At 44.4% G+C, this 18,175-nt stretch overlaps 1 protein-coding gene across 3 annotated transcripts; it reads left to right on the top strand.

Moving 5' to 3' along the window:
• The first annotated feature begins 423 nt into the window (after positions 1–423).
• LOC135514939 (transcription factor ETV6-like) lies at positions 424–17,645 on the top strand. 3 transcript variants are annotated; one of them, XM_064938690.1, is made up of 8 exons: positions 424–778; positions 2,341–2,473; positions 13,016–13,180; positions 14,245–14,379; positions 15,901–16,488; positions 16,639–16,781; positions 16,891–16,991; positions 17,109–17,645. In XM_064938690.1, exons 1-8 carry the CDS (start codon positions 746–748, stop codon positions 17,209–17,211), a joined length of 1,401 nt encoding a protein of 466 aa, XP_064794762.1. In that variant the 5' UTR covers positions 424–745; the 3' UTR covers positions 17,212–17,645. The 3 variants fall into 3 exon arrangements, with proteins under 3 accessions (XP_064794762.1, XP_064794763.1, XP_064794764.1); XM_064938691.1 differs by lacking the exon at positions 424–778 and adding an exon at positions 785–937; XM_064938692.1 differs by lacking the exon at positions 424–778 and adding an exon at positions 1,196–1,298.
• The last annotated feature ends 530 nt before the right edge of the window (positions 17,646–18,175 follow it).

Here is an 18,175-nt window from a genome sequence, read left to right as displayed (position 1 = left end):
AGGGACCCTAGACAACCAGCTGAGGGGAGTTCCTTACTAATTAGTGACCTTAGTGCATCGCTCAAGTACAAGGGTGGAGGGAAAACACGCAGACACTCAGCCCTCCGTGTGTAAACATCACCTGACATCATAGGCAATATCCCGATATGGGGTACCCCTTTAAGAAAGAAGTGGCTGCAGAAGAGAGTCTGGCTGCAGGCTAGACTAAAGTGTGTTTCTTGAATATAATTATTTAATTGGCTCCCTGGATCTCGTAGGCGTCTCTTTCTCGCAATGAACCATTGCGAGAAACCCCAATAAGAAACGCCTACGAAACTCAGGAAACCAATAAGATAATTCTACGCAAGGAACGCCTTTTTTACCAGGCTGCAGTCAAACCCTCTGTTGCAAGTGGGCTGGGCTCAATACTGAGAATTCACGTCATTTCACCGTTTACACATCCAAGTCAATGAGCAGCACCACGGAGATGTCTGCCTTTTACACCCGTCTTCCAGGAAGAGAATTAACCAACGCGTCGCCGAAATGTAGAGCACAGCACCAACAGAAAACAAAGAACTTTCACGCGTTTATGATAAACATGGTTATATAATGGATCGATAACAAACCCTAAACGTATTTATTACGTGGCCCTGTAACCCTCCCCAAGTCAGGGATTCGGGTGTGGGTGTTTTTTTCTGGTTTATTTTGAAGAGGAGAACGAGAAAAGGAAAGTGGGAAGAGGAGAACTTCCTGAATTTAGCGAGACATGTCAGAATCCTCATCGCAGATCATAACCAAGGTATTTGTTGATTTTATAAAGCAGAGTCAAGTTCTAGGACCTCGGGGTGAGATGCGCTTGACGCAGTCGTGTTGTTGACAACTGCATCCTATGTGTTGGTAATCATCTGTTGCTGAGGGGAACGTTTCGCCACTCTGTTGTATACTACAGCAGCGCCTGGTAAGTCCATTCATGCTGCGCTACAAGTTTACCGACTTCGCAGCACACCTGAGATAAACATTTTTCGTCACGACGTTCGTTTTCAAAGGCTATTGGTGCTTTAAGACAACTGAGAACTCGGGAAAAAACGAGGTCAAATCATGACGTCAGTGATCTTGAGGTCGGAAAGTCGGAGCTATAGAAAGATGCCCTGAACGATTTATCCCAGTCGGAGCTCGTTTTTTTTCTGTGTTGCTAGTTGTCCTGAACGCACTGAAGTCAGAAGTCGGAGATTTCAGAGTTCCCAGTTGGTTTGAACGCGCCATATGGCTTGTTTGAAAACCACCTGAAATGTGACTATCCTTATATTTCGTATACACAGGTAATTCATTTTCTATACAATACATTTTGTATATGTAAACCTGACATGTGTAGGCCTAAAATATGTAAAACAGTTGCAGTGCATAAATGCATGGTGGTTATCATGTTATTACATTACAGTAACAGTCTAGATGGCTCTTCAAATTTCAGGTGACAATGAAACTATTTGGGATTGTTGGAATGCAACCCTAAGAGAGTAGGCCTAAAGATATTTTGGAATGATATTGTTTTGCAGAGAAAAGTAGCAGAGTTATTGAAGACTATATGTATGCCCCTAAACACACACACTCGCACACAAACTCACTCTCTTGCCCTCTCTCGGCCCCATCTGTACCTGAACCCCTTTTTGACCATACATAACCTTGTCAAATCTGGGCTGTACATATGCAAAATCTTCTAAAGGTAAGACTTGATATAGTGTATTATTGTTGGCTATAGGCTACCAAAATACATGAAGTATTATTGAAGAGTAGGGTGGTCTGCATAATAAAATGAGATTAAAAGCTCATTGCTACATATGCCACAGTGAGTTCCTAATACAGTAGGCTAATAGGAACTAGCCATTTTAGATTGACTGGTTAAATTAATCACCAATCCATGTTATAAGATGCTGCTGTTGGCAAACGGAGAGCCTATAAACATCACATTCAGCAGCACTGTTGATGTTCCATAGAAGGTGCAGAGTAGAAAGAGGCAAATGAATGATGTTAGAAGACCATTGTACACAACATCACATGCATACATTGTCAGGTTGACAGGTTACATTTTGTATAAGTAAATGTGCACAAATACCAGTAAGTTCAACCTCCTGTTTAGTGACTGGCTGCATTGACCATGCAAACACACCAGCATCTTTCACCAAATACGATTTTATGAATAAAAAGATTTGCTATGTGTGGGTACCTTATCACTTAGATAAAGAATGTGCAAATGGTGTTATAGTTTCTCGGTGTGGTGATTCTCAGGCTGTTTGGGTTTAAGGATGGTTTTCGGGGAGGTTTGTAACTAAGGCATGCTTTGTGTGTCTGTGTATCTATTCATAGAAGGAGAGGCGCTCATTCAGTCCTTCCTCCGTCAGCCCCCTGCCAAACTCCACTTCCTCCCCCGTCCATGCTCCCACGGCCAGGCCAGCCAGCCGAATGGAGGACGAGCCTGCCAGGCTGCCAGTGCACCTGCGTGAGTCACTCACACAAACATGCACACACAACTCATGACACCCACAGGCGTACACAGAGAATATATGACAGTCATAATCAACAAACAAATCTCTGTCTTTTCAGCCTGCATTTTCCTTATCCCATAAACATTTGTTTTGAGAGCATTTGACCTCAGAAAATGGCAGATTGAAAGCCATGATTTACTATAGCTACTTGCATATCACGTCATCACTCCAACTGGCATCACTCTCCCCAAGAGGACAGACAGACCTACTCATGTATCCCTCCTCTGAGGTGCTGAAGCAGACCCAGGGTCAATGACCAACACAAGATGCCTTTCCTGGACCATAGCAGAGTCACTATACTGGAACACTACACAGTGGAATTCAACACAGCAGGACAGTGACAGCCAACACAACTCAGTACACGGCAGCACCGCAGTGTTCAGTACAATAACACCTCAGGGTACTGAAGGACAGCACACAACACATGGTAGCTCAGTACAAGAGAATAGAGAACAGCACAGAATAATAGCCCAGTGTAATGGAGGAGTATAACATGTAAAGAGTTTAGGAGAAGAAAGGAAGTAGGAGATGGGTTGGGCTGGGGAGAGTCTAGAAATAGGACAGAGAGTGAGGTATTAGGCGGCAGGGTAGCCTAGTGGTTAGAGCGTTGTACTAGTAACCGCAAGGTTGCAAGTTCAGACCCCCGAGCTGACAAGGTACAAATCTGTCGTTCTGCCCCTGAACAGGCAGTTAACCCACTAGGCCGTCATTGAAAATAAGAATTTGTTCTTAACTGACTTGCCTGGTTAAATAAAGGTAAAATAAAAAAATTACAGGACAGGATGGACAAGAAGGAAAGCAGGCAGAAGGCTGTAAATATGAGGCAAGGTAAAGAGAAGATTTGTATTGAGAGGGCATATACGCATCGTATCTTGATTTACTGTGCTACTTTATCTTATTCTGCACTGTTGAGGAAGAGCAGCAAGTAAGAATTTCACTGTATCATTTACACCCGCTGTATCCTGTGCACGTGATGAATAAACTTAGATTTGAGGTGTTTATTGACCTGACATGGTTGGAAAAGGGAAAGCATTTTTTAAACCTATTCTTAAGACCAGTAAAATCCCCAAGGGCCTCAAAAAGAGGGGAAGGAAGAGGGACAAGGAGAGAAGGGAACATGACAACCGTGTACTGTCTGGTGGAGCTGACGGCAGGTCTCAACCGGCCACTGCCTGAGCCAATAAAACAACAGGCGGGGTTGGATCACAGCCAGGATATAGACTGGGTGTTTATAGAGTTGTAGAGTTAACCAGGCACCTTTTACCATGTATGACTTTTAGGGCTTTGAAGACAAGTGAGATTCGTCTTTGTATTTCTTCAGTGAGTTTGGATATAAATCTTCCCACTGGGCACAGACATATATTAAACGTCTATTTCATGTTGGTTCAACGCAATTTCATTGAAATGACGTGGAAACAGCGTTCATTTTACCAGTTTGTGCACAATGATTTGTCGTGGGAACTTTTGAGGGTAATTGACCTAAATATTGGCGGTTTGTTGGTGTGTTTGGCAAAGATATGGTACAGTACTCCTAAATTACACCAGTATATTAACACACTTTGTGGTAAGCTCAATATCTAAAAGAATTGACCTGTAGTGTCTATCCATGTGGACCATACAGAGGAAATTCCCCATTTCCACTTCCCCTTCTGTATTGCCATAGAAAAAGGAAGAACGTTTAACATGTCTGTTTTGGTCTGAGGTTATCTGTTAGGGCTGTTTATTTGGGCGTGGTGAATGTGGTCTGCTGGACCGTGGGCTTCAATTCAACTTTTTGTTTGAATCTTTAGATTAGGCAAGATTTCCCTCGTTTATACATGTTGACTCTGTCTTTAACTCTGTGAAATATATGAACTACCCTTCACCTGCAGGCCTACAGTTCCCAAACCTCTTATTGGAACCTTGTTTGGCTCAAAGCCATCACTCTTCCTGAAAGAAAGAATGAAAGCGCGGGGGGGGGGGTGAGGGGGAGGAAATTGCAGTGTGGGCAGAAATCCGCCTTCTCCATTTCCTGAGGAGGAAGTGGATTAGATCAGGGGGAGAGTTGTAGCCGTCTCCTCACTCTCAAAGAAAGCTTCTCTTCTTCTTACCCCATTTAGCCAGGAGTGTTAGAAACCACCCCACTCTGAATGGGAGAGGTTTGCCTGGGTGAATGTTCTTGAAGTGGTGAAGTGAAGAGTTACATTTCTCCATCACATTGGTGGATTTTCACGTTAATCCTCCAATTTCCTGTCTGTTAGCTGTCTCATTGTTGAACTATAGAACATGCACATGAAAAGAAAAATAAGCACAGCTGTAAAACACTTGATTATACTGTTTGGTTGCAGTGGATGTCAGCGTTTGAGTGAAGTGGATGACTTTTCAACCCTCAATTCCATTCCATTAATTGTGTTTACTTAATTGTCTTGCAATGTGTCAGACTCAAGGTCACCCGCCTAGCAGACACTTAAGAAGCGTAGCAGTGTCATTCAGGCTCACTGCAATACGGGATTCACTCTATTTACTGACGTCACGGCAAGTCGGGCGGGCACTGATGGGGAGGTAACATTGAGACACCTCAAAGAATATGGAGTGAGTGTCTATGGGAATTTGTATGGAGAGTACAGTTTACATTAAACATGGAAGCTTATTGAACATGAGAAATCTCTTGCTGGGTGACAGAGAAAGAAGCCTCGTCTTGGATACTTGGCTTGCTGCTGTTTTTCTTTGTAAGCCTTTCTCAATAGATTGAGTTTGCTTTGCTCACAGCTGGGTTTCGTGTGTGTGTGTGTGTGTGTGTGAGAGAGAGACTGTCTTTGAGTACAGGCATGTTGGAGTTGGTGTGTGCTTGTGTATTAATCAATCTCCTTGTGTGTGCATGTCTACATGTCACTCTGTGAGTAATTGTACTGTGTGTGTGTGTGCCTGCATACTAGTTTGTGGAGTCTTTCTGTATGTGTACAGATGTTTGCGTGCATATCAACGGTACAGTACAGTACACACATTTGAGTGTCTTGTGTGTGTGTGTGTGCAGTCATTGTATATGTGTGACTGTGTGTACCCCAGTGCCTTTCAGAGGGGAAAGCCGTTCTCATCCTCAGGAATTTCCTGAGTGGGCAGACGGCGCTTCCTGAATAAATGTTGTTGTTTTTCCCCCTTCGTTCCCTTTTCTCCCTCTGAAAGGGGAAACTATTCTCACATGCCAACAGCCAAGTGGAGAGAAGCCCCTTCTCTTCCTGTTTGAAACACTCCACATGCCATCAGGGAAGGAAGGAGGTTTAGGAGGAAAGTGGGGGTCATAGTTCCCCACCCTAAACCAGGCAGGGAGAAAACTGAGCCCACCAGACAGATTGATGCTTAAAAGACATCGCTATGCTGCTAATGCTACCCATTCGGGCGACTGCACTTCCTTTGGCTTTGTTTTGAAGATTGCTCAATAAGAAATGCTAGAGACCACAACTGAAGCCAAACCAGAGTTATTAATTCTAAGCAGAATAACTTTTTGGGGTTCTCATACACTTACAATTGTGTTTTGATTATAGCTTGAACAGTCAATAAGACGATTTGTTTGTCTTCTTTGCAAAATAACTGTTTTGGATGCCGCAGTTGTTAGCTAGAATGCTAATGCTCATTGACATAGTCTGTAGCAAAAGCTAGCCAAAGAGTAATTTTACTGGTTGAAGTTGAAATTATTTAAAAGTAAAATGCAGTTGATTTGCGATGATGACACAAACATTCATACGAGCCTTGAAGGCCCATTTAAAAATCCAAAAGTAGTGTGAAATGCTATCAAAAGCTGGCGTTCTATAAGAACTTCCCCGTGTTATGCCACCAACTTGTGCGTATCGCTCTCGTGAGGCAATGTTTGCAAACACAGAAATGGGTTTATTGTACCTTGGCAGGTGTTTGTCCGTCCTGAGTCACTGTTGCAACAACAACCACTTCCTCAAAATATTAATTAATTTAGACGGTTTTGCAGAGGTCTTAGTCGCACAATTTTGCATCTAGCTAAGGTGTTTGGTGCAGTAATTCTTAATAAGTAAAACCATTTGCATGAAAAACTAGTCTGCACTGCATACAGTCTATCGAGCCAGGAAAGTCTGGCTCCGTGCTCTGGACTGATTTCGGAGAACAATAATATCTTTACAATATCATCTGTAAGCTGTCAAACTATTGTAAATAAAACACAAGCAACACACTGTTTATCAGTGTACAAATCACTTGCTAGCTAGCAAAGTTCCAACTCTGTGTTTGTCAATTAAGCTAGCAAGTAGGGGTAAGTAGGGGCAAGCAGGCACACTGAGCAGCCAGGCCACAGTCATCTTATCAAGTCAGTGGTGAGTTGTCTGCTTCGATGCTGTTATTTATTTTAATAGATTTTTTTACTTTCTCACCATCTATTACCAGAATGTGAGTCTGTCTGGCAGTGTTTAATAGGGAATCATGTTACAAAACAGGTCGCGGGAAGTACAAGATGCTTGCGAATGGGTTTTGGAATATTGAGCAGTGCTCTCTGATCGTCTCATTTTGCCCCAAAAAAGTGTCCGACTCGAGTGATTGACACTGTCAAACATAATCAAGTGGCCACTCCATAAAGGGCTTAGGGTCAAGGGTTATTTCAACATAACGTTGGCGAGATCAGTTGTCTTATGTAAACAAGTCTGAGATGCTGTGTAATGGGCAGATCTGTTTCACAGTCTGGAGGTTCTGGCTGCTATGATTGGATAGAGCGCGTGCAGCTGATGGAGCGCAATCAGTACAGCTGCTCCTCTCACGTTAGTGGGCATGACCGTAATCCATACCCAACCCCCCAGTAAGTCACGACAAACTCATTTACAGAACTTCGTTTTGGATGAGACTGTCTTCATGACCAAAATCATCCTATTTACACATTGTAGATAATTTTGACCCTACAATTGATGTTTTTAACTCATATCGATATAACCAACTTCTCTGGTTTTAAACGGCCTAAGGGGCAGTTGACATTTTTAAGTGAAGCGCCTACTGCAAATGTCATTTGCATAGATGACATGCTAATTTCCATGACATTGTGGTTTAGTACAGAATAATTCTGGATTGAACAATGAGGTCAAACTGAGAACAGCTATTCACTTGAACATCTCTGAAACCTCTAGCTGGGCTGATGTATGTTCCTAATACATTTGCCTAATTTCGTATGCAACATGTCATATATATGAAACCTTCAATCCTGTAAGGGTCTGTTAATGTTCTTGTTTGGTATTCTATGGCTCTTAAGCTCTCAAGGGCATAGCTGGCTCTGTTTAGTCTGTTTGAACAATAACCTCAATCTAGCATATACACGTTCTGCGGTCTGTTTGCCCAAAGAGAAGGAAAGCATGGTAGCTTGTAGGTGTGCATTTAAGATTCACAAGTGTAGCTTTTTAGGTACAGCATTAGTACAGTACTACTCGTTCCTACATTTTCTAAAAAGAGGGTTGGCCTTGTCTTATAAAAACGCATAAATAGAATCAGTGAAGGCAGGAACTTGTTGAAAACAAACTACAGTACATGAGCCAGCTTGCCCCCAATGCACAACATACTATCAAACAGGTTGCGCTACTTCCTGCCCATAAACCAAGCGTTTGATTGGTCATCTGTTTTATGCTTGTTTTGACTGGATGGAGTCCAATCCGGCTGGATTTGGAACACACCGTTTCCGATGAGGTGAAGTATGTCGTTTGCATATTGACCTGGAGCGAGAGAAAGGAGGGGGGATAAAGTGAAGGACAGAAACGGGGAGGGTGAGAGAAAAGGGTGTGAGTAAGGGAAATGTGTAAGGTGTTACACTCTCATGTCTGACTCACAAGGTCAAAAGGCCTCTTCTCCCTCCTACCCTGCATGAAGAAAAGCTATTTTCAATCAAGAATGGAAAACAATATCCGCCTCTTCATTCAAGAAGGAAAGCAAACATTTGCAGCAAAGGTAAATGACTATAGAGAGCATTGATTCAGGAAACATACTTTGACCAAAGTCCTTAGCTGTCAAAAGCATTTGCCAACTTCTATAGCATTTACAGGTAAAACTGTATACACACACACACACACACACACACACTCTACTGGTCTGACCTTTAGAGGTCTACAGAATGGACACATATTTCCCCTGTATGTTCTGTTTTGCTGAGAGGAGTTAAAGAGGTTGTGGAGGGTAACGACAAAACAAGATACCAGTGATCTCATCCCTTCTCTCCTTCATTCATCCCATGCACTTCCAAGTTTCCCCGGCAACAGCGTGCATCACTGTGTGAGTGCGGGGGCCTGCAAATCCACAGAGTGAAAATGATGTGTCATCAGAGAGGATTAGTAGCCCACAGTTTAGTCAAGGGCCTTTCGGGTGGATTCGCAGGTCGTGTTCGAGAGTGTTTCAAACAGACTGCACACCAGAAACCCGAGATGGTGTCCAACAAAGACACGGATGGTGAAACGAGTGGGGGGGCTGAAATTGATTTGGTCATGAACACCGAAACAGTAAATCTTCAGTGAAATGTGAAAAGGACTGGGCGAAAGGGGAAACTTCTCTGAGCCTGTGAGGGACATTAAGATGTGGGGCTAATCAAAGAGGCACTGTCATTCTCTTTCCTACTGATCTTTTTCTGGCTGCCTCAGCTTCTCTCTTTCCTCTCTCTCTTTCTCACCATGTGTTTGTCTGCTGAGTCTTAATATCCGGTTCTCTTCTTGTTGGTCTTCTTTTTTCTACCACTTCTCCGTTATTGTTTCTGGTTCACATCACTCTCTCTATCCCCCCCTCCCTGCTCTATCCTTTTCTCTCTCCGCTCTCTCCGTTGCTGCTGACTGTTGATAAACCTCACAGCGTCACTCCCTAGCTTACCGTAGGAAGTTTCCTGTGCTGAAATGGAGCCCATGCTGGATCGCTTCCTGCCCAAGCTTGTTTGCCCCCCCCCCCTCCTCCGCTGGGCCCTGTGCAGATGGCTGGGTCCAGCAGGCCGGATCTCAGTGGAGTTTTGGCAGCCTTGTGCCTTCCCTCTCTTTCTCCTCTCTCTCTCCAGCCGTGGAGAGAACATACCACGGCAGTGACCTCACAGCCAGGGCCTCCCTGCACGCCGTACGCATCACTAAGGTTATGTGATTAAGGGGTCACCCGTAGGCGGCACAGCTGGTGGATGCTGAGCATATGGTAATTAGATCTGTTCTCTTGTTAGGTGCTACCTTACTGATGATGTTTGTTCATGTGATGCAATGCATTGTTCGGTTGTTCAATCTAAAATCTAGAGCTGGCATTAGAATGAAAGGATATGAAAATATATTTCATTGGGACATTCTAAAATCCCTACAAACAATGGGCCGTAGTCCTCATGTTATTGTTGAACACCGGTATCCAACTCTTGTATGATTTACACCTTTACTCATAAAAGGGCTCTTTACTTGTCAATATGTGACCCTTTGGGGGCCAATTGGCCCCTGATTGAAAATCCAGCTCAGCTAGATAACCAGATGCATGGCCCCTGTGACAATCAGTAGTATTTTTCACAGACTCTGGTTCTGACTTGACATTCCATTACACATCAAGTTGTTCACTGGCTATATAAACTCAGCAAAAAAAAAAAAGTCCTCTCACTGTCAACTGCTTTTATTTTCAGAAAACTTAACAAATGTAAATATTTGTATGAACAAAACAAGACTCAACAACAGACATAAACGGAACAAGTTCCACAGACATGTGACCAACATAAATGGAATTATGTGTCCCTGAACAAAGGGGGGGTCAAATCAAAAGTAACAGTCAGTATCTGGTGTGGCCACCAGCTGCATTTAGTACTGCAGTGCATCTTCTCATGGACTGCACCCGATTTGCCAGTTGGGCCAATGGGATTGAGATCCGGGCTCTTCGCTGGCCATGGCAGAACACTGACATTCCTGTCTTGCAGGAAATCACGCACAGAACGAGCAGTATGGCTGGTGGCATTGTCATGCTGGAGGATCATGTCAGGATGAGCCTGCAAGAAGGGTACCACTTGAGGGAGGAGGATGTCTTCCCTGTAATGCACAGCGTTGAGATTGCCTGCAATGACAACAAGCTTAGTCCTATGATGCTGTGACACACCGCCCCAGACCATGATGGACCCTCCACCTCCAAATCGATCCAGCTCCATAGCACAGGCCGCAGTGTAATGGTCATTCCTTCGACGATAAACGCAAATCCAACCATCACCCCTGGTGAGACAAAACCGCAACTCGTCAGTGAAGAGCACTCTTTGCCAGTCTTGTCTGGTCCAGCGACGGTGGGTTTGTGCCCATAGGCGACGTTGTTACCGGTGATGTCTGGTGATACCCACAAACCCTCAGTCCAGCCTCTCTCAGCCTATTGCAGACTGTCTGAGCACTGATGGTGCGTTCCTGATGTAACTTGGGCAGTTGTTGTTGCCATCCTGTACCTGTCCTGCAGGTGTGATGTTCCGATGTACCGATCCTGTGCAGGTGTTGTCACACATGGTCTGCCACTGCGAGGACGATCAGCTGTCTGTCCTGTCTCCCTGTAGCACTGTCTTAGGCGTCTCATAGTAGGGACATTGCAATTTATTGCCCTGGCCACATCTGCAGTCCTCATGCCTCCTTGCAGAATGCTTAAGGCATGTTCACGCAGATGAGCAGGGACCCTGGGCATCTTTCTTTTGGTGTTTTTCAGAGTCAGTAGAAAGGCCACTTTAGTGTCCTAAGTTTTCATAACTGTGACCTTAATTGCCTACCATCTGTAAGCTGTTAGTGTCTTAACGACCGTTCCACAGGTGTATGTTCATTAATTGTTTATGGTTCATTGAACAAGCATGGGAAACAGTGTTTAAATCCTTTACAATGAAGATCTGTGAAGTTATTTGGATTTTTACAACAACAAAAAATTGAAAGACGGTCCTGAAAAAGAGACGTTTCTTTTTTTGCTGAGGTTAGTTATGTCCATATGCTATATTCTAGATAAACTTTCCCTTCACAAGCCCTGCCAATCTCTCCTCTCTATCTCAATATGGAAGGGAAGAGAGAAATGGGAAACTGGCAGTCTAAGTTGACGTTTCTTTTTATATTGATTGTTCCCTGTATAAAACGTTCTTTGTTTGACGGGTGGGGGGGGAAGCGATCGCTCTGAAACAGCGCACGGGTTCCGATTATTCCTGTGACAGTGACATTGCGCGCACCGCTGGCCAAAGATAACAGTTGTCCCATTCCAAGAGGAAGTGTTTGAGGCCTGGCGATAAGTGAGACGTAGAAACTGCTGCTTTTTGTCTGGTGTGATGGATGCTACTCTGGTGGTTTGGTGTGTGTGTGTGTGTGTGTGTGTGTTTTGTGAAGCACAACGATACTGTAAATCTGTTCACAGGTTAGAGCCTAGTACACATGTATGAATGTAAATATAGGCCACCCAGTACCCAATGACGTCATCTAGATCATGGCTCTCCAATGCTGTTCCTGGGGAGAGACTCTCCTGCTATGGATGCCAGAGAAAACAGTTCCTGACAAACAACAATTACTTTTCTGTCAGTGATTTATGTGCTAAACATCTCGTACTCTCAATTGCAAAATGATGAGCAAGACTGGGAAAGCAATACGACTTGACTCAATATGCCGTATAAACCCATGGTAGGCTTTCTAGCTGATATGAATTACATGCTGTTTACTTTCTAGACATCCACTGCTCTCTGATTCCCGTGGTCACCTGCCATTGTTTTCCCTTTGAATACTATTGTATTGTTCATGTGTGGGTTTAACAAAAAATGTAATGTGATTTTTATGGCATCAATTTCCTAAAAGAATGTATAGAATGCACCTGAAGGTTTGATTTAACCACGCTGTTATTGCTTAGGTTACAAGGAACAAGGTTACATTTTCTAAGACATGGTCCTGGTCACACATTTATAGTGAGCGTTGATTTCTGGGCTATTGCTCAGTCACTAATGTGTTTGGATGATCCATCAGTGCAGATGTTTTGCTCTCGTAAGTTCCCAGGGCAGTGAAAAATATTTCAGAGCCTGAAGGGTGAAAAATGTCAGAGCTGTTTCCTCTGGTATTCCTTAGTGTGTCCTTGCCTTTTATATGCACTATGCATTAGATTACTCTAATACACATGTAGTTAGTTATACACTATGTTTTAGACTGACTGAGAGAAAGCCACAGCCTTTCCTTAGCGAAATAAATCTACCAAGGTTAACTCCCATATTGACAAACATTAAACAAATATGAAATGAACGCGCATTGTATTTGAGCACGCATGACTGAAGTTTCATCTTTCTTGTTCGACACTCTGCTTATCTCACCTCATACCCTCCCCCCTTCTCTTACCCCCCCTCTCCGCTATAATCTTCAAATCAATCCCTCTTACTTTGATCTCCTTCCCTCATTTCCCTTTTTACTGCCACCTCTGTCTCCTTCCTCCCTCTCTCCCTTTTCTCCTTCCTTTACTTCCCCCGGTCTCCCTCCTCCCCAACACTTTACTCTCTCTTCTACCACTCCTCTCTCCCCCCTCTCCCCCCTCGCTCCCTCCACCCCCAGGCCTGCAGCCGGTGTTCTGGAGCAGGGAGGACGTGGGCCAGTGGTTGCGCTGGGCCGAGAGGGAGTTTGCCCTGCGGCCCAACACCAGTGGCAGCTTCCAGATGAACGGCAAGGCCCTGCTCCTCCTCACCAAGGAGGACTTCCGCTACCGTTCGCCCCACTCCGGTACGCCCACCTCCCACGGCCCTTATTAATTCAAACGGTTGCTATGTTATTAGAACGCATTTCTGACAACATGCTCATGTTTAACAATAATTAATACTGAAAAGGGAATGACTTTGGAGAAATGGCACACTGACCTAAGATAATGGCCATGTGTTTAGGGCATTCACTGAATGTCTTTGATAGACCTTTAGCCTAGCAATATCAGGTGATTTAGCAGCTGCCTTAGTGGAGTTGCTGTCTGTCTTTATTGTTGGGGGAAGGAAGTAGGAGACTGGTTGGGTAAACGACCGATCAGGAAGTGCAAACCGACCTCAACCGTCACCTGCTAACACCAGGAATTTCCCCTGCAGTGCCGTGTTAAACAGCAGGGCCAGAAAGTGAGAACTGAAAGGGGTTTATATGTACAAGTGTGTGTGCCTGTGGCGTCTTCACTTCCTTTATGAAAACCATTTCCTTGATGTTCTGACGGGAAGCCTCTCAAATTGAAGTGAAAAAACTCCCTCCATTCTATTGATTCTCTTTGAGGGAAATATTCTCTCAGAGCCCTTCATATACAGGTAGCGAGTTAAATCTTTCAGGGTGGCCTAATAATGCCATTTTTACACCATTTTTAAACGGTGTTATGCTAATGCCATCTGTTGTAGAAGATACTACAGGCTTTTTTTCTTATCGTCTGACACAATCAACCTAGCCTTAACACAGGAATCTAGGAGTGAGTCACATGGTTGGTTTATGACTAGACTTGCCATTAGGATTCTGTCACGTCCATGACCACCTCAAGTAGGCTGCTTTGTAGGAGAACGGACGAGGTACGGAAGTTGCTAGGCAATAATACCAAGTCTTGAAACAGTCTCTTGGCAGGCTGACTCATTAGCAACACTATGACTCTTGTCTTGATCTGTTTGCATCATTTACCATCTGTTTGGTCCAAACATGTTTTAAAACCTTTTTGAATCCTTTTGATGACATTGATTGACAGCTGCTGCCATGTCTATGGGGTGCACCATTGGAGGGGCTCATACGGTAATGTCTGACCTCTAACCACTGACCTGTGTATCCTGCAGGGGACGTCCTGTACGAACTGCTGCAGCACATCCTGAAGCAAAGGAAGCCGCACGTCTCCTACCCCTCCGCCTACTTCCCCGGCAACTCCTTCCACCCTCTGCCAGAGGGAGCTCTCCAGCACCACAAACTGGAAGGTCTGTGATGTTCATTAGTGCACACTGTAGCACGGGGCTTTGTAACAGCAAATTAAAATCTGTGTTCAGACAAGTTCATGTTGTACATTGCGTTTCACTCTCCCTACTGAACACCAGCCTGATGGTGTTCTTGAGATCACACCTACTGAAGGAAGAATGGAGAGCGATTATTACAGGAAAGCGTTGAATTGAATGGGGGGAATGCAGTGGCGTTGAGTTCAATAACCTTAGGATGGCTGTTGATTATTGCAACGTGATCTTTGAGAGCCAGTTCACTTGGAAAGCATTTCTCAGACCAATATGAAATCAACGTATTAGCCTATGGGGGGGAAAGACAACAACATTTGAGGCCCACCGTGGAGTGGAATATTGAACGCATCACCATTGCGTCACTTTCCTGACGATATTATTTTGTTATTCATCAAACTTGTCTGCCAGAAGAATTTCGCAATTCTGTTCTTGCCTAGGGGAATTTGCCATGTGTAATTCCCCCTGAAGAACCCAACTGATCTGACTTCTGTTTCACAGGAGTTACTCAGCAATCTTAGACGGTGGCTTCAATTCAAGTATTTAATTACACATGATTAGCAAAAATCAGTTGGTCATGTAGCAATACAATTGCGAGAAAGCATCTCAAGTATGCTTTAAGTGAATCTGACAAAAGTAGCAAGTGGTTCAATGGTCTACTCTCGAGAGAAGTGTTTAAGTCTCTGTTTACTATCCACCTGAAAAGAGGAGGGACTTCACCTTCTTCGTGCTACACTTTGGACTCGTTTCCCTGGCATGGATAGATGGAAATAGGAGGAGCAAGGGGAGGAGAGGTGTGGGGTTTGAGTGTTGACAGTGAAACCTGCTCCACAAGGAAATGCTTCTATATTTAAACAACCTTTGGTCTAGGAGTTGAATATCTACAGTTCCTCATCTCTACATGTTTTATAGGGGAAGTGATTGGGTTAGACAATTAAGATGCTCAGGACTGCCTTGTTGTTCGGTATGCTAGTTTTGGTATGCAGAAGCAAAGAGATTTCTTTCTTGCTTAGAGGCAAAGAATACTAGCTATTCACATGTAAACACTAAGTAAATGTGTACTGTACATGTTATAATGTCCTACCCAGTAGAGGGCAGTCCAAATTAATCACTAATAATCTTCCACCCACATTGAGACATGAGGAAGTTTGTAAATGTGTGTAGTGACATCTACTGGACATAATGTAAATATGTTTTGAAACATATATCCAAGGGGCTGCAGGTAGCCAAGTGGTTAGAGCATTGGGCCAGTAACCGATAGGTTGCTGGATCAAATCCCCGAGCAGACAAAGTAAAACTCTGTCATTCTGCCCCTGAGCAAGGCAGTTAACACACTGTTCCCCAGGCGCCAAAGACGTGGATGTGGATTTAAGGCAGTCCCCCGCACCTGTCTGATTCAGAGGGGTTGGGTTAAATGTGGAAGACACATTTCAGTTGAAGGCAGGCATTCAGCTGTACAACTGACAAGGTATCTCCTTTTCCCCTTCATTGCAGAAACGGTACGGCGGACACCACGCAGTACAGAGCTCCAACCCCAGCACCCACCCACCATTGAGCTCCGACACCGCTCCCGCTCGCCACACCACCCCGCTCCACGCCTCTCCCCTCTGGACCCCAACTACCCACGCCCTGGTGCCGAGGACCACCTCCAGACATCCTCCCAGCTGCCCGACAGCAACCACCACCTGCCAGAGGACTTGTACACTCTGTCAGTGTCCCCGGCCGCCCCTAACGGCCGCTGCGCCACACCCCGCGAGGCCCCCTGCCCAGGCAGCCCCGGGTGCCAGGACGCTGCCCCCCCTCGTGTCATCCAGCTCATGCCCAGCGCCATCATGCACCCCCTGCTGCTTAGCCCAGGGCGAGGAGGTGGCGCTGGAGACTTCAGGCATGGCCGTGGGGGGCCACCACTTCAGGCCCACCATGAAAACGGGCGTGAGGGGAAGAGCCACATCCAGCTGGCACTGGCCCACCACCAGCAGCTCACTCTGCATCAGCAGGAGGAGGTGCTCTACAGGAACCACCACGTCATTGTGCCCGTCTCGCCACCAGATGAACAGGCAATGCCCATTGGACGGATAGCAGGTAACTAACACTCCTAACTACTCAGGGTTCATCTTAGAGGGGGGTGGTCACGGCTTCAACCAACTCTGGAGGAAGTGTGGCTAGAAAACAGTTGAAGTTAACAGGTACTGTCTGAAATGTGTCACACCTCTAACGTGTTTGTGTTCCCAGACTGCAGGCTGCTATGGGACTACGTCTACCAGCTCCTCTCAGACAGCCGGTACGAGAACTACATCCGCTGGGAGGACACAGAGACCAAAGTCTTCCGCATCATGGACCCCAACGGCCTGGCTCGCCTGTGGGGGAACCACAAGGTAACGAACTCCACCCCCCAGTGTTTGATTGGAAAAGGCATTTTCCCGCAGTGCCGGTTTTCTTAAAGTTCTGTGTTGACATTATATCTTGTTCCATTGTTTGTAACAGAACAGGACCAATATGACGTACGAGAAGATGTCGCGAGCACTGAGACACTACTACAAACTGAACATTATCAGGAAAGAGCCAGGACAGAGACTCTTATTCAGGTATGGTAGGGTTTAGTTAAAACCCAATAATTATTTGAAGTAATATATATATATATATATACACACACACTTGTCCAGTTTGAGTTAATGATTAACCACTGTGTATGTGTGGTTCAGGTTCATGAAAACCCCAGATGAGATTATGAGCGGACAGACTGACAGGCTGGAGCACATAGAGTCGGACACAGATGATCAAATCTACATCAAAGAGGAGTGCTGAGGCCTCTGGGAAATGGAGTCCACTAAAGCGATTAACTACTACAGCCGCTGATGCCTTTCAGAAAGCAGCTCGAACAATAGTTTCAAACCAAGAGCGCCCGGACATTCACTCTATCCAAAACTCAGAGGAACTTGAAGGTGACGTCTCTCTGCCTTTTAAAACTTTATAAGATTTTCTTTCCAGACAAATCTTATCAGTTTTCTGTCTTAATTCAAGCAGTTCAAAGGACCTGGTGAAAAGTATATCTCATAAGACATTCCTTTTCCCTGAACTGCCACAGCAAATCAATCATTTCATGCTTGTCATGTCATATTGTTGATATTTCTTCCCCACGTCTGCATTAAGTATAAGAAAATGTTGCAATTTGTGCAAATAATGGGAGGGGGTGTGTAGCTGGAACGTTTTCACCAACGAATAAATATTTTTGAATAATTTGTATGGCTGACCTCTTTAAACTGCATCTGACCTTATTGCCTGAAGCGTAAGTCTAGCAATCATTCCTGAAATGATTGAATGAAGTGATATGTGGGCTAAATATATGGTGATTTTTTTTTTTTTTTTACATAACTGCCATCAAGTTTGGAACTTATTCTGAAACAATCCACATGGTGGCAATGCTGCACCACTTTTGACTGTAAACCAACATAGTTCACTGCACTGTAGCCCAAGTCCAGCTTGGTTGAAGTTCACAAGGAATCAAAAGTCCAATGTCACCTTTATTATCTCAATGTCAAATCCTTTCCAGGTAACAATTAAGTACCTCACTGTGGTTTTTGTTTTCAATTAAAATGGTCAAAAAGAAACAAAAATAGCAACGTAGCAAAGAGCAATTTCTCATTATCATCATGTTCATAATTTCACAGTATTATTCCACGCTCATAGTGTGGAAATATATATATATATATAACACAAGAAATTCACTTTTTGACTGCACTGCGCCTTTAAGAGGTTTTAATTAGTCTGT

The sequence above is a fragment of the Oncorhynchus masou genome, chromosome 26 (assembly GCF_036934945.1).
Source record: "Oncorhynchus masou masou isolate Uvic2021 chromosome 26, UVic_Omas_1.1, whole genome shotgun sequence".
NCBI classification, from domain to species: domain Eukaryota; kingdom Metazoa; phylum Chordata; class Actinopteri; order Salmoniformes; family Salmonidae; genus Oncorhynchus; species Oncorhynchus masou.
The sequence above is the reverse complement of the archived record's forward strand: the minus strand, read 5'-3'. Positions and strand labels throughout refer to the sequence as shown.